The sequence below is a fragment of the Bidens hawaiensis genome, unplaced genomic scaffold (assembly GCF_021521415.1).
Source record: "Bidens hawaiensis isolate Kalapana, Puna unplaced genomic scaffold, B.hawaiensis_p1.1 tig00003956_1, whole genome shotgun sequence".
NCBI classification, from domain to species: domain Eukaryota; kingdom Viridiplantae; phylum Streptophyta; class Magnoliopsida; order Asterales; family Asteraceae; genus Bidens; species Bidens hawaiensis.
Genome location: NW_027491227.1, coordinates 61287 through 73779, shown reverse-complemented (window position 1 = coordinate 73779; position 12493 = coordinate 61287). Strand labels below are relative to the sequence as shown.

General features: G+C 35.5%; 2 protein-coding genes across 2 annotated transcripts; both read left to right on the top strand.

Moving 5' to 3' along the window:
* The first annotated feature begins 2260 nt into the window (after positions 1 to 2260).
* Positions 2261 to 3523, top strand: LOC143624702 (uncharacterized). The gene is made up of 2 exons (XM_077095268.1): positions 2261 to 2941; positions 3053 to 3523. The coding sequence occupies exons 1-2, from the start codon at positions 2261 to 2263 to the stop codon at positions 3521 to 3523; spliced, it is 1152 nt and encodes a 383-aa protein (XP_076951383.1).
* A 6672-nt stretch (positions 3524 to 10195) lies between these two features.
* On the top strand, positions 10196 to 11529 carry LOC143624688 (endochitinase EP3-like). Its single transcript, XM_077095253.1, has 2 exons — positions 10196 to 10667; positions 11001 to 11529. Exons 1-2 carry the CDS (start codon positions 10271 to 10273, stop codon positions 11402 to 11404), a joined length of 801 nt encoding a protein of 266 aa, XP_076951368.1. The 5' UTR covers positions 10196 to 10270; the 3' UTR covers positions 11405 to 11529.
* Positions 11530 to 12493: the final 964 nt, after the last annotated feature.

Below are 12493 nucleotides of genomic sequence, written 5' to 3'. Positions count from 1 at the left end.
CTAATGAACCATTGTAATCTAGTGAATCATTGTAAACTAATAAGTCATCATAATCTAATGACTCATTGTAAGCTGATGAAGAATTGTAATCTAATGAGTCATTGTAAGCTAATGAATCATTATAATCTAATGAGTCATTGTAATCTAATGACTCATTGTAATCTAATGAATCATTGTAAGCTAATGAACCATTGTAATCTAATGAATGATTGTAAGCTAGTGAATCATTGTAATCTAATGATTCGTCGAAATCAAATGAATCACTGTAAGCTAAAGAATAATTATAAGCTAATGGATCATTGTAAGCTAATGAACCATTGTAATCTAATGAATCATTGTAAGCTAATGAAGCATTGTAATCTAATAAGTTGTTATAATCTAATGAATTATTGTAAGCTAATGAATCATTATAATCTAATGAACCATTGTAAGCTAATGGATCATTGTAAGCTAATGAACCATTGTAAGCTAATGAATCAGTGTAATCTAATGAATCATTGTAAGTTAATGAATCATTGTAAGCTAATGAAGAATTGCAATCTAATGAGTCATTGTAAGCTAATGAATCATTGTAATCTAATGAATCATTGTAAGCTAATGATTCGTTGTAAGCTAATGAATCGTTGTAATCTAATGAATCATTGTAAGCTAATGAACCATTGTAATCTAATGAATCCTTGTAAGATAATGAATCACTATAATCTAATGATTCATTGTAATCTAATGAATCTTTATATGCTAATGAATCATTGTAATCTAATGAGTCATTGTAATCTAATGAGTCATTGTATGCTAATGAACCATTGTAATCTAATGAGTCATTGTAAGCTAATGACTCATTGTAATATAATGAATCACTGTAAGCTAATGAACCATTGTAATCTAATGAATCACTGTAAGCTAATGAATCATTGTAATAAATTAACAATAACTTGTTTCTTGGTCAACCCAGTTCATCGGAAACATTCCCCTTTTGACCCGTTATGCAGCCCAACCACTCATTTTTCTATTTGCATCTTTTTGTTTTTTTTTTCCAAACACGAAAACAAATGTGACTTTTGGCTTGAACAGATAACAAAGAAGACGAAGATGAAGACGGACCGCTTGCTTTAGTGAGAATGACACAGACCGCACTGCAAGAGCATGGTAAAGATAGTAAAACCATGGTCAAAAAGGGAAGTGCAAAATCGGGTGTGGAATTTTTTGCATCACGGGGTTTTCAAGGTCTTGACATCAACGCTAATAGTAATGCACCCGAGCCATTCATACTTGGAAGATCCGGTAAGGCTTCCGGTTACAACCATGAAACAAATGAGCGTTAGATCCTAATTAGTTGAGATTCTTCCAAGTTCAATATTTTTTTTATTTTTGTGGTCATTTATATTAAGTCAAACAAAAAAACTCTATATGTTGTAATTTAATTTTCCTTGGTAGTAAAAACCATATAAGATAGTGAAATTTTTTTGAGGGGACTAGAAATAATTTAATATTGTGATTGATTTGGAAATCCTTTTTGCATTCAGTGCTTTTCAATTTAGTTTTCTCTATTTGTTATATAGTTTTAGTTTTATATATTATTTGTTAGTAGTATTTGATATTTATAATCGATAAATGTTTTCTTTCTTTTGTAATTTTAGCCCCTTTATTGCAAGACAAAATAGCCCAACAAAAAGAAATTATATACTATCTCCGTCCCATTACAAGTGTCTATATTTCCTTTTTTGTTTATCCCATTACAAATGTCCACTTTTAAAATTTATTAACCAATTTCTAAATTTACCCTTAAACACACAAGTAACATTAATAAACAATAATGATGGACCCACTTTCCAAGGGCATTATTGTCATTTAGTAAGAAAAAAATAATAATCATGCAATCCATCTTAAACTTTGTGTTTTTCAAACCATGACACTTAGAGCAGTGGAAATGGGTCTCACGGTGCACCCGTGAAACACCATTTGGCGCCGTGAGAGCGCGAAACACCCCCCCCCCTCCTTCCTCCTTGAAGGGGGCGCCAACCCCTCTCCGCCACTTCTTTCACGGCCAAAGTTGATGTTGATGTTGGTGAAGAGATGCATGTGGGCCCCATTCAACGGTAATATTTTTAAAAAATAGCCATTGGCTATTAAATAAGAAAAAAAAACTTTATCCATTTCCTTTTTTTATCTATAAATGTCTTCTCATTTTATAGAAACAAACATACAAAACTACTCTTTTCCTCTCTATAATCAATAAAAATTCCCTATTATTTTTTTAAAAATGTCATCACCATCTTATTCCTCTTCGTCTTCGAGCGAAGAAAAAAACGCTTCTATGTTTCGTGTTTTCGCAACGGGGTGTAATGAGTGGTGGCAACAACAAGAAGATTCGGGTTCGTCAATACGACACGAAACCCGACGTGAACATTTAAACCGTGACAGAGCGGCTGCGCACGAAGCACTACGAAACGACTATTTTAACACCCCGTGTGTTTACACGGCCTTAGAGTTTAAAACCCGTTTTCGAATGAGTCGTGAGTTGTTTTTAAGAATACTACACGACATCGAACGAGAAGTTCCTTGGTTTACCCAACGGGTTGATGCTAGAGGTCGAGTCGGTTTCTCCACCTTGCAAAAGTGTACCGCCGCGATTCGTTATATGGCGTATGGAACCGCTAGCGATATGTTCGGCGAATATTTGAAGATGTCGGGTCGACACATCAGGTCATGTGTCTACAAATTCTCTAAAGCTATTGTTTTGTTGTATCGTAGTAGATATTTACGTAAGCCTATGGCTAGTGAGGTTGAACAGTTACAGGCGAAGCATGCCGAAAAACACGGTTTTGTCGGCATGCTTGGTAACATCGACTGCACGCATTGGGATTGGAAAAATTGTCCTACTGCGTGGCATGGTCAGTTTGCACGAGGTGATCATCCATATCCTAGTATTATTCTAGAAGCGGTGGCGTCCCAAGACTTATGGTTTTGACATGCATTTTTTGGTGTTGCCGGCTCAAACAACGACATAAATGTACTTGATTAATCTCTCGTATTTGACGATTGGATCAACGAGACGGGCCCGGACTCCTCTTTTGAGCTTAGAGGGACGCTTTACAAGCGTGGGTATTACCTTGCCGATGGAATATATCCGGATTACTTGACAATTGTCAAGTCGCTTTCGCAACCCATCGGCGTTAAACGACAAACGTACAAAAATGCTCATGACGCGGCAAGAAAGGATATTGAACGAGCATTCGGGGTGTTGAAGTCTAAGTGGCACATTGTGGATCGTCCATCCAAGTGTTTTTATCAAGTGAAAATGAGGAATATCATGTACGCTTGTGTTATTCTTCATAATATGATTTTAGAGGACAACGGGTTAGCGATTTGTCAACATAACCCAAATGAGGATGCGCCTATGTACGAAGAAATCAACGAAGACAAAAAACGAAGAAACCGTCAAGAAATTCGAAGCCGAGAGATTCATGACGCATTAACGGCGGACTTGATCGAATATATTCACGTTCGTTCAAGCAATCGGTAGTTTATTTATGTAACTTTTATTGATGCTTTTATTTTAAAATTATTGTAAGTTTTCTTGTAATGTTTTATTTATGTTTATTAGTCTTTTGAATGTATTGTAATTTTTATTAATCAATTAATTTTTATTAGTTAATATAAAAAACAAAAGATTAAAAAAATAATAATAAAATAATTGAGGTTTACATACTCTATTTCACACAGGGTATTTCCAGTAAAAAATGTGGATGTGAAATGAGTATATGAAAGCTGATGTGGCGCAGATGTAACAGAGAAAAAAAGTTTCACTAGCTTATTTCACCCCACCTATTTCCATTGCTCTTATGATGAGAAGGAAGTAGTATTTAGCATTTACTTCTATTGCTTGGTACCATTATTTAATATATTTTTTCACTTTTATATTTATGATATAAATTTAAATTTGTTATTTATTCCTCACACAAGCATCCAAGATATTGTATATATTGTGGGCCACACATCTTTCCTTTTATATTAAACACAACCTTTACATAGTACTTCAACATTGTATTTAAAAGGTAAATCTAAGAAACAAGAGATTACAAGATCCAATTGTGCTTGAAATTACTGTTAAACCAAGAAACGAGAGATTGCAAGATCCAATAGTGCGTAAATTAACAGTTGACTGTTAAACCAAGAAACAAGAAATTACAAGATCTAATTGTGCGTAAATTAACAATTGACTGTTAAACCAAGAAACAAGAAATTACAAGATCTAATTGTGCATAAATTTGTTAAACCAAGAAACGAGAGATTATGAGATCCACTTGTGATTAAATTGTTAGGATACTACCATCGCCCGAGACACTTGGAAATTAGAATGGTCTGTTTTCTATTAATGACATTCTTATTATTATTATTATTATTATTATTATTATTATTATTATTATTATTATTATTTTTATCGTACTCAGTATATCACATCAATAGCAAAACTATGGTAGAATCTGAGGAGGTTAAGATGTAGACAAATTTATCTCTACTCTTTAGGAATAGAGAGGTTGTTTCTGGTAAGACCCATGGCTCGATAGTAGTTTTGCATTAAGTCTTGGACATAAGGCACATAATACTTAACCATTGGGACACCGCCGATTGGTGCATATACCCTGTTTTTCGGCTATCAACGCCACCACATGATGCCCGATTAACCTTCCGCCACTTTTAACGTTATTTTAATGAGATTAGTAAAATAACGTCAAAATTATTGCAATTTCACTTTTGCCCACTCGAGGTTTCATACATATATACATTATATCCGCGCACCGCAAGCACGGCGATATTATTATTATTATTATTAAAGTTTTGTTTCTTAAATTTTGTGTGCAGATAGCAGCATACATGTCTGCTTTATATTAGCATAATATGTTATTGTATTGCACCTGTGTTAAGTTACGGTATGTACTTGATTATGTGCAGCTAAAAGTCGACCACACATGCGAGATTTAAGCACATGTGATTAGTCTTAACCGAACCATCGGTTGATTGTTCAGTTAACTCTTTTATTCATTTTTAGTTTGGTTGATCAGTTATATGTTTGTGCCTACCACCGTGTATGCACATACATACGTTTAGACAAAAGGGCTATCAATACTATATTTTTAAAAAACTAAAACTAAAATATCTTATTTTTTGAATGACGGTATTTTATATTTGTATTGCACTTTTGATGGCGGTAATATATCTATGTTAACATGTGTAGCGTGTACGCAACAGTGTAGTTTATTATTTTAACTTTTTATTATATTTAGGGGTATTGGTTTTTAATACTTCCAAGTTTTGCCAATTGGTTAATAACACTCTCAAATTTCATTTTGTCACCCATCACTCCCAACTTTAACCCTATTTGTTTTTATCACTCCCTCGCTAACGAATGACTAACGTCATTAGTGGAAACGATGATGTGGACGTTTATGTGGCTGAGTGGGCATGCTTATGTGTTACATGTGGGTCCCACAAGGCCATCTCATCTCCTTCTTCATCATATTAGCCCTAGTCACCTCCATCACCACCCACCAACCTCTACCTCCACCACCACTCGTCCTCCAACTCCTCCACCAACGACCTCCACCACGCAACCACGCACCAAATTACATTCAACTCCTCCGCCATTGATGCTCCTGGTGGTTAAGCAACCAGCATATGGAGGTTCTAGGAATACTCCTTTAGTCACGGACGTGGTAGATTTGAGCCGATTTACATACCACATCTTAGATCCATATAAGAACCACCATTATCGTCATTAATCTAACCCGATTTACATACCTTCGCCTCTGAGATCGGAAAAACGGGTTGTTGCCAGCCACCATTGTACGGCCGTAGCCTCTACCCCGTCGGTGACTGCAAGAGCATTCCTAAAACCTCCATATGCTGGTTGCTTAACCAACAGGTTCATCAATGGTGGAGAAGTTGAATGTAATTTGGTGAGTGGTGAAGGATGGGTGGTGGTGAAGGTAGAGGTTGGTGGTTGGTGATAGAGATGGCTAGGGCTAATATGATGAAGGAGATGAGATGACCTTGTGGACCCACATGTAACACATAAGCATGTAACTCAGTTAAATAACGTCAACGTCATCATTTCCACTAACGACGTTAGTCGTTCGTTAGCAAGGGAGTGATAAAAACAAATAGGGTCAAAGTTGGGAGTGATGAGTGACAAAGTGAAAGTTGGGAGTGTTATTAACCAATTGGTGAAACTTGAGAGTATTAAAAACCAATACCCCTTATATTTATTGCCACAATAAAACATATATTTCATTAAAAAAATAGTGCTTACGGTACAAAGATACTTGGGCAACCAGTTGTACCGCTAGCCCTCTTTTATATAGCAAAACTGTGTCCCAACAACTAGTTTTATATTTAAATTGATATATTAATGATTCTCAACTTAAGTATGATGCTATAAGTCCCAACAATTAATCTTTAAAATCATTAATCTTATCCTGAACAAATAAAAAGTAATTCTTTTACATAGACAATAATTGGGTGCCTTGCAATCAAGGATATATTGTTTTCAATTATTTTCTTTGGTGGTCCTCTTAATGTGGGTTTCAACTCAAGTATGACACAATAACACCCATGAATTAATCTTTTAAAATCATGAAAAAGATAATTGTTTTCAATGTATACAACAATGCTGTATTTAACTTAATTTAGATTTAAAGCCTCAAAAAGGTATTAACTATTAAGATTGGTTTTAACTAAAATTTGAAACATGGAATGAAATTCGGTTAAAGTTCTAAAAAAATACGGAGTTATAAATAAAAATAGTTAAACAGTAAAACTAAATTGTTATGTTAAACCAAAAACCTAAGCATATTGGAACCGAAACCAATGTTTCTCATATTGGATAAATCTATATGTAATCTATTTCAGAAAATAACCATAAACTAATAACCTGATGAGTTCCCTGATGACCTAGTAGTATATATATAGTGTTTGCTCCTACAAATATAAAGTGATGGTTTCAAAACAAGTAATAATTTGTAATATATGATTGAGGGGTAGCCCGCACTACCTTTTAGCTTTCTTTATGAAATACATTTTTAGTGTAAAAAAATGTTTTTTATTTTTTATTTTATGTATCAGCTACCCGTCACTTCTAGATCCGCTACTGCCGTAGAGCTCCTTAAACCGTCGTAAAAGGGAGACGATCGAGGAGAACGTGATGATGAGAGACGTTGACAGCGTTGACAGATCCATCTAAGTTAATTGGGGGTGGCGGCCATTATGACAAAGTCTAATGTGTTAGATGGAATTTTATGTTTATTGATTTATTCAACTTTTTGTAGATAGGAAGGAAAAGTCTTTCAGCATGATTACCAAAATAGGGGGCTAGACTATATTTGACATATACAATGCTACCTTAAAAAGTAAACGCTTGATTTACATTTATTGAAATATATAAATAATAAGTTATATTTTCTCTATAGAATTTTAAAAATTCTGAAACGATGTATGCATGTATAAAACTTCTCATGATTGCCCCGAGAACAATTACCATCTAAAACAGTCAAACTATTCATTATCGACAAATAATAATACCCTACGTAATAAGAAGTAGGTAAAAATATTGTAACTAGATGAGATTGACCTTTAATACGCCACAAATCATTTCTTCTATTGTCGTACATACATACTTACATCAAACATACACACATACATGACCGACTCAACTATTTTGAAGGCAAAGCGAGGAAAATAATCCAAACTCCAACTCCGGTAGTTATTAAATTGCAGGTTATTTTCTATTTATCTCTTGGCCTTTTGTAGTTTATCCTTTAAGTTTGTTAGAACTACAACTTTCCATTTAACAAAAACAAAGCCAAAAGTCCTGCTAACAAGAAGCTAGTAAAATCAGCAGCATAAAAAAAAACTTGTACAAAACAGACATTTCCCGCATGTTCCAACATATATCCAAACCTTTTAACCTATTCCTTTCATTCATACAAAAACTTAAAACTTTAATATCGCCAAGAGATATAGGCTTGACATTAGAGAAGATTAAAGTATGTTTGGTTGAAAGGAATGGAATGAAGGAGGAATGGAATGTGAGAAGAAATGGAATGAACAAAGGAATGAAATGGAGTATCACCAATCATTTGTCTTGTTTGGTTAACATATGAGAATGAAATGCATAATTACTTTATGTTATTTGATATCCGAAAATTTTTTTAGGAATGAAATAGAAATAATAAAAATATTCCTATCCCAAAATATATATATTTTCACAAAAAAAAAAAAAACTTAAATGGTGACGGTGGTGGTAGCTCTAGAGATGAAAATGGTGGTGGTGGCGGTGGCGGTCAGGCGACGGGGGTGGTGGTTGTGGTGGCATTAATAGTGATGGCGGTGGTAGGGTGGTGATGACGGTGGTGGTGGCCAGGCAGTGATAGTGGTGGTGGCGGTTATGGTCTGGTGGCGACGGTGACAATGGTTGCCGTGGTTATGGCGACGATGGTGGCGGTGGTAGCTTTGGTGGTAAGGTGGTGGTGGTGGAGGTGGTGATGGCGACGGTGGCGGTCAGGTGGTGGTGGCGGCGACGGTGGTGGTGGTGGTGGTCAGATGATGGTGGCGGTGGCGGTGGTTGTTAGATGATGGTGTTGTTGAGAAAGTAGGTTGAAGGAGGAATGGAATGAAAAAAAAGGAGGGTGAGAAGGAATGGTTTTGATGGAATGAGATTCCATCTGTAATGGACGATTCCAGTCTATTGTGCAACCAAACACCTCTTATTTCATTCCCACGTAATGAATCATTTCATTCCGTCTGTCATTACTGCATAACATACGCTACCTAAGTTGTTTAGAGCCTTCTAAATACACAAGCACGCATCCATTGTAATGGACTGAACATTCTTTGTCTTATACCTTTGTCAGGAACGTGTTTATGAATGTGAAAAATGTCATGAATTGAAAAGACAAAGATGGAAGAGATGTCACACCACGAACTAATGTTTTGCCAAACTAAGAAAGCTATGTAGCATGAAGGAAACACATGATCCGCACTCCACATATTCTCGTGAATTCATGTAACCACAAAACCTAAAGTTAACAATTACATCGAATAACCTAAACAATGTCATCAAAATTAGTATCTGATGACTAAACAAGTCTCGCCAAATCAAGTCTCACAAATAGACTAAATAGTTAATAGAAAGCGACTGATTAAAAAGTTTATTATAAAATCAATTCATGCAACAATCTAACAAATTTTAAATATTATCTTTAGGCTCCTTTTATAGTTTAGCTTTTTTTATAACTACAAAACCTAAAGTAAACAATTAAAATCAAATAACCTAAACAATGACATCAAAAATATTAGCATCTAATGACTAAACAAGTCTCACAAATAGACTACATAGTTAGTTGAAAGCGACTGAAAAATTTATTACAAAATCTATTCATGCAACAATCCAATATATATAAATCATCTAAAATGCTTAAAATCGTTACCAATAGTAAAACAAAAATTATTGTAATATATTTGTGATATTAGTCTATTATAACCAACATTAAATAACAAAAATATTTCAATCACCGAGTGTGTTTAATAGCATATAATGGCATTATACAATTAAATCATAAGGGTGCATTAAATTCATACTCAAAGTTTTGACAATACGGCCATAACTAGGTTAGGTTAATGATTTTAAAGAGCAACCAGGTAATAAAACCCTCCGCGCTGCGGAAGCGTGTCGGTATTAGTTAAGTTCGTTATAGTTATGACATCAATACAAAAAAAACTAAATATATATATGCCCAAAAACCGACACACTTACAACTAAAGATTAAAACAACATGAATTTGGGCGGTATCGGTTAGGTTTGTTATGCTACAGGCACTAAACCTAAAAAAAAAGTTAGTATGTGACCGGAATAGTAGCGGCATACGTATAACTTATGATAGTAAAAAAATAAAATATATAAATTCAGTTAATTATTACAACTTCAGTTCATCTAATTTCTTGTATAAGTTTTGGCATAAACTTTTAGCGTATAAAGTGTTGAATATCACGTGTCAATATTGTTCGTTAAACTTGACTTTTTAAATGTCAACTATAACAAAACATCGCCTTTTTCAAACTTTAATATTCAAAGACGAAAGACATTTGACAAAGTCAACGTCGACATATTTCAAACCATACGACATACGCCGCTTATACATATCCACACGTTTTAGTGTTCACAACACTATAAATGCACACCCACAATCCAACTAACTAAACCAAACAAACCACCATGAAAACAATCCAAATCCTCATCATCGCCGGAGTACTTTTCTCAGGAATCCTCAACTCCGCCGCCCAAAACTGCGGTTGCAGTCCGGACTTGTGTTGTAGCCGGTTCGGTTTTTGTGGCAGTGACGAGGCTTATTGTGGAGTCGGCTGCCAAGAAGGGCCGTGTTTCGCGGCTCCTCCCACGAATAATGCTGATGTTAGTAGCATCGTGACCGACGCATTCTTTAACGGGATTGTGGATCAATCAGAAGCCAGTTGTGAAGGGAGAGGGTTTTATTCGCGGGCCGCCTTCCTTGAAGCCCTCGGAAACTATCCTCAGTTTGGTAGGGTTGGTTCCGAAGATGATTCAAGGAGGGAGATTGCAGCTTTCTTTGCTCATGTTACACATGAAACTGGACGTAAGAACATTCATTCCTCTATATTAATTATTATGTTACATGTTACATAAGTTATTGTGTATAGCTAACATTTGAACAATATTACTACTTTTGAAATCATTTTTAACTTTGTATACTTATAAACAGATGTAGAGATCTCTTTAAACGTTTGTATATAATTATTTCATCTAACTAATGAAAGATCTATAACATACAAAAAAATATGTTATTACTAGAGTTTGTTACAATTTTTGGTAATTAACCATTTACAACATTAAAGTCGCTAACAAAAATAATAAATAGATTGTGTTATGTGTTCTATTATGAATTAACTATTTGTTTTGCATGTGACAGATTTTTGCTATATTAATGAAATAAACGGTGCCTCAAGGGATTACTGCGACGAAAATAATACTCAATATCCATGTAACCCTAGCAAGGGTTACTTTGGGAGAGGTCCGATCCAATTGTCATGGAATTACAACTACGGTCCAGCCGGAAGGAGCATCGGGTTTGATGGGCTCAACAATCCCGAAACTGTGGCCACAGATCCTGTGATCTCTTTTAGGACCGCATTGTGGTTTTGGATGAACAACGTCCACTCGATCATCGGTCAAGGGTTTGGAGCTACTATTCGAGCTATTAATGGAATGGAATGTGATGGTGGCAATCCAGCTACTGTAAGTGCTCGTGTCCAGTACTACACTCAATACTGTAACCAGCTCGGAGTTGCAACGGGTGATAACCTTCGGTGTTAGGCTATTTGTAATGTGGGATTCTATCCGTGTATAAACGGTGAAAAAAAATAAAATTCATATTTGTGTATCACACTGACTATCTTTGTTGTCATTTTATTGAAGTTTAATGGAATAAGATTTATATACATGCAAATACAGAGGCTACAAGAATTGAAACATCAAAAATACCAAAATCACGTGTTCACAGAGAATGAAGAAGGAAAACAAAGATAGACGGGGTAATTATGTTTCAGTAGTTTTTATTTGAACGGCCAACTAAGTAACGTTGGGTATTTCGTACGCGGCCCTCATTTGCCAAAGGTAGCCCAAGCCGGCCACTATTCCGGAAGGACGAAGCCCCTAGCGGTCCACCCTATTGAGGGATTCACCGGATAAAACCCGACCCCCACGCCCGCCTAATGGCACGACAGCGAGGAGCCGGTAAAACCAGGTGAGATCAGGACTCGAACCCTGGCAAGCCAGAGTCATCCCTCATATCTCCCATATAAATTGGTGATAGTGAGGTTTGAACCCCCTACTTCTCACTAGTAAAGTGAATGTTGTACCATTGAGTCACATCCAATTTATTATGTTTCAATAGTTACTCTGGTTATATATGATAAATACTCTAATTACACGAGATAATTGCTTTATAAATAAAACAAGACCATAAGGGCGTAAGGGTACACACGTTTTGTTTTGTTGTGTTTGAAGTTAGGCAAAGTAACAAAAATAAACGGAAGATAAATTAAGGCATGGGATCCTCCCACACCACCATGGATCCTCATACACCATTTTTTGTCCTATACGGCTCGTATAGGGCTATACGGTCGTATAGGACCTTAATCGTGTCAGATTGTGTCTGAGGTTGTCGGCCATCGTTTATAGTGCCTCGTATAGGCCTATATGGGTCGTATAGGCCTATACGACCGTATAGGTACTTTTTTTTTTAAAAAAAATTTGATGACCGTATAGGCCTATACGACCGTATAGGTACTTTTTTTTTATATGGGTCGTATAGGCCTATACGACCGTATAGGTACTTTTTTTTTAAAAAAAATTTGATGACCGTATAGGCCTATACGACCGTATAGGTACTTTTTTTTAAAA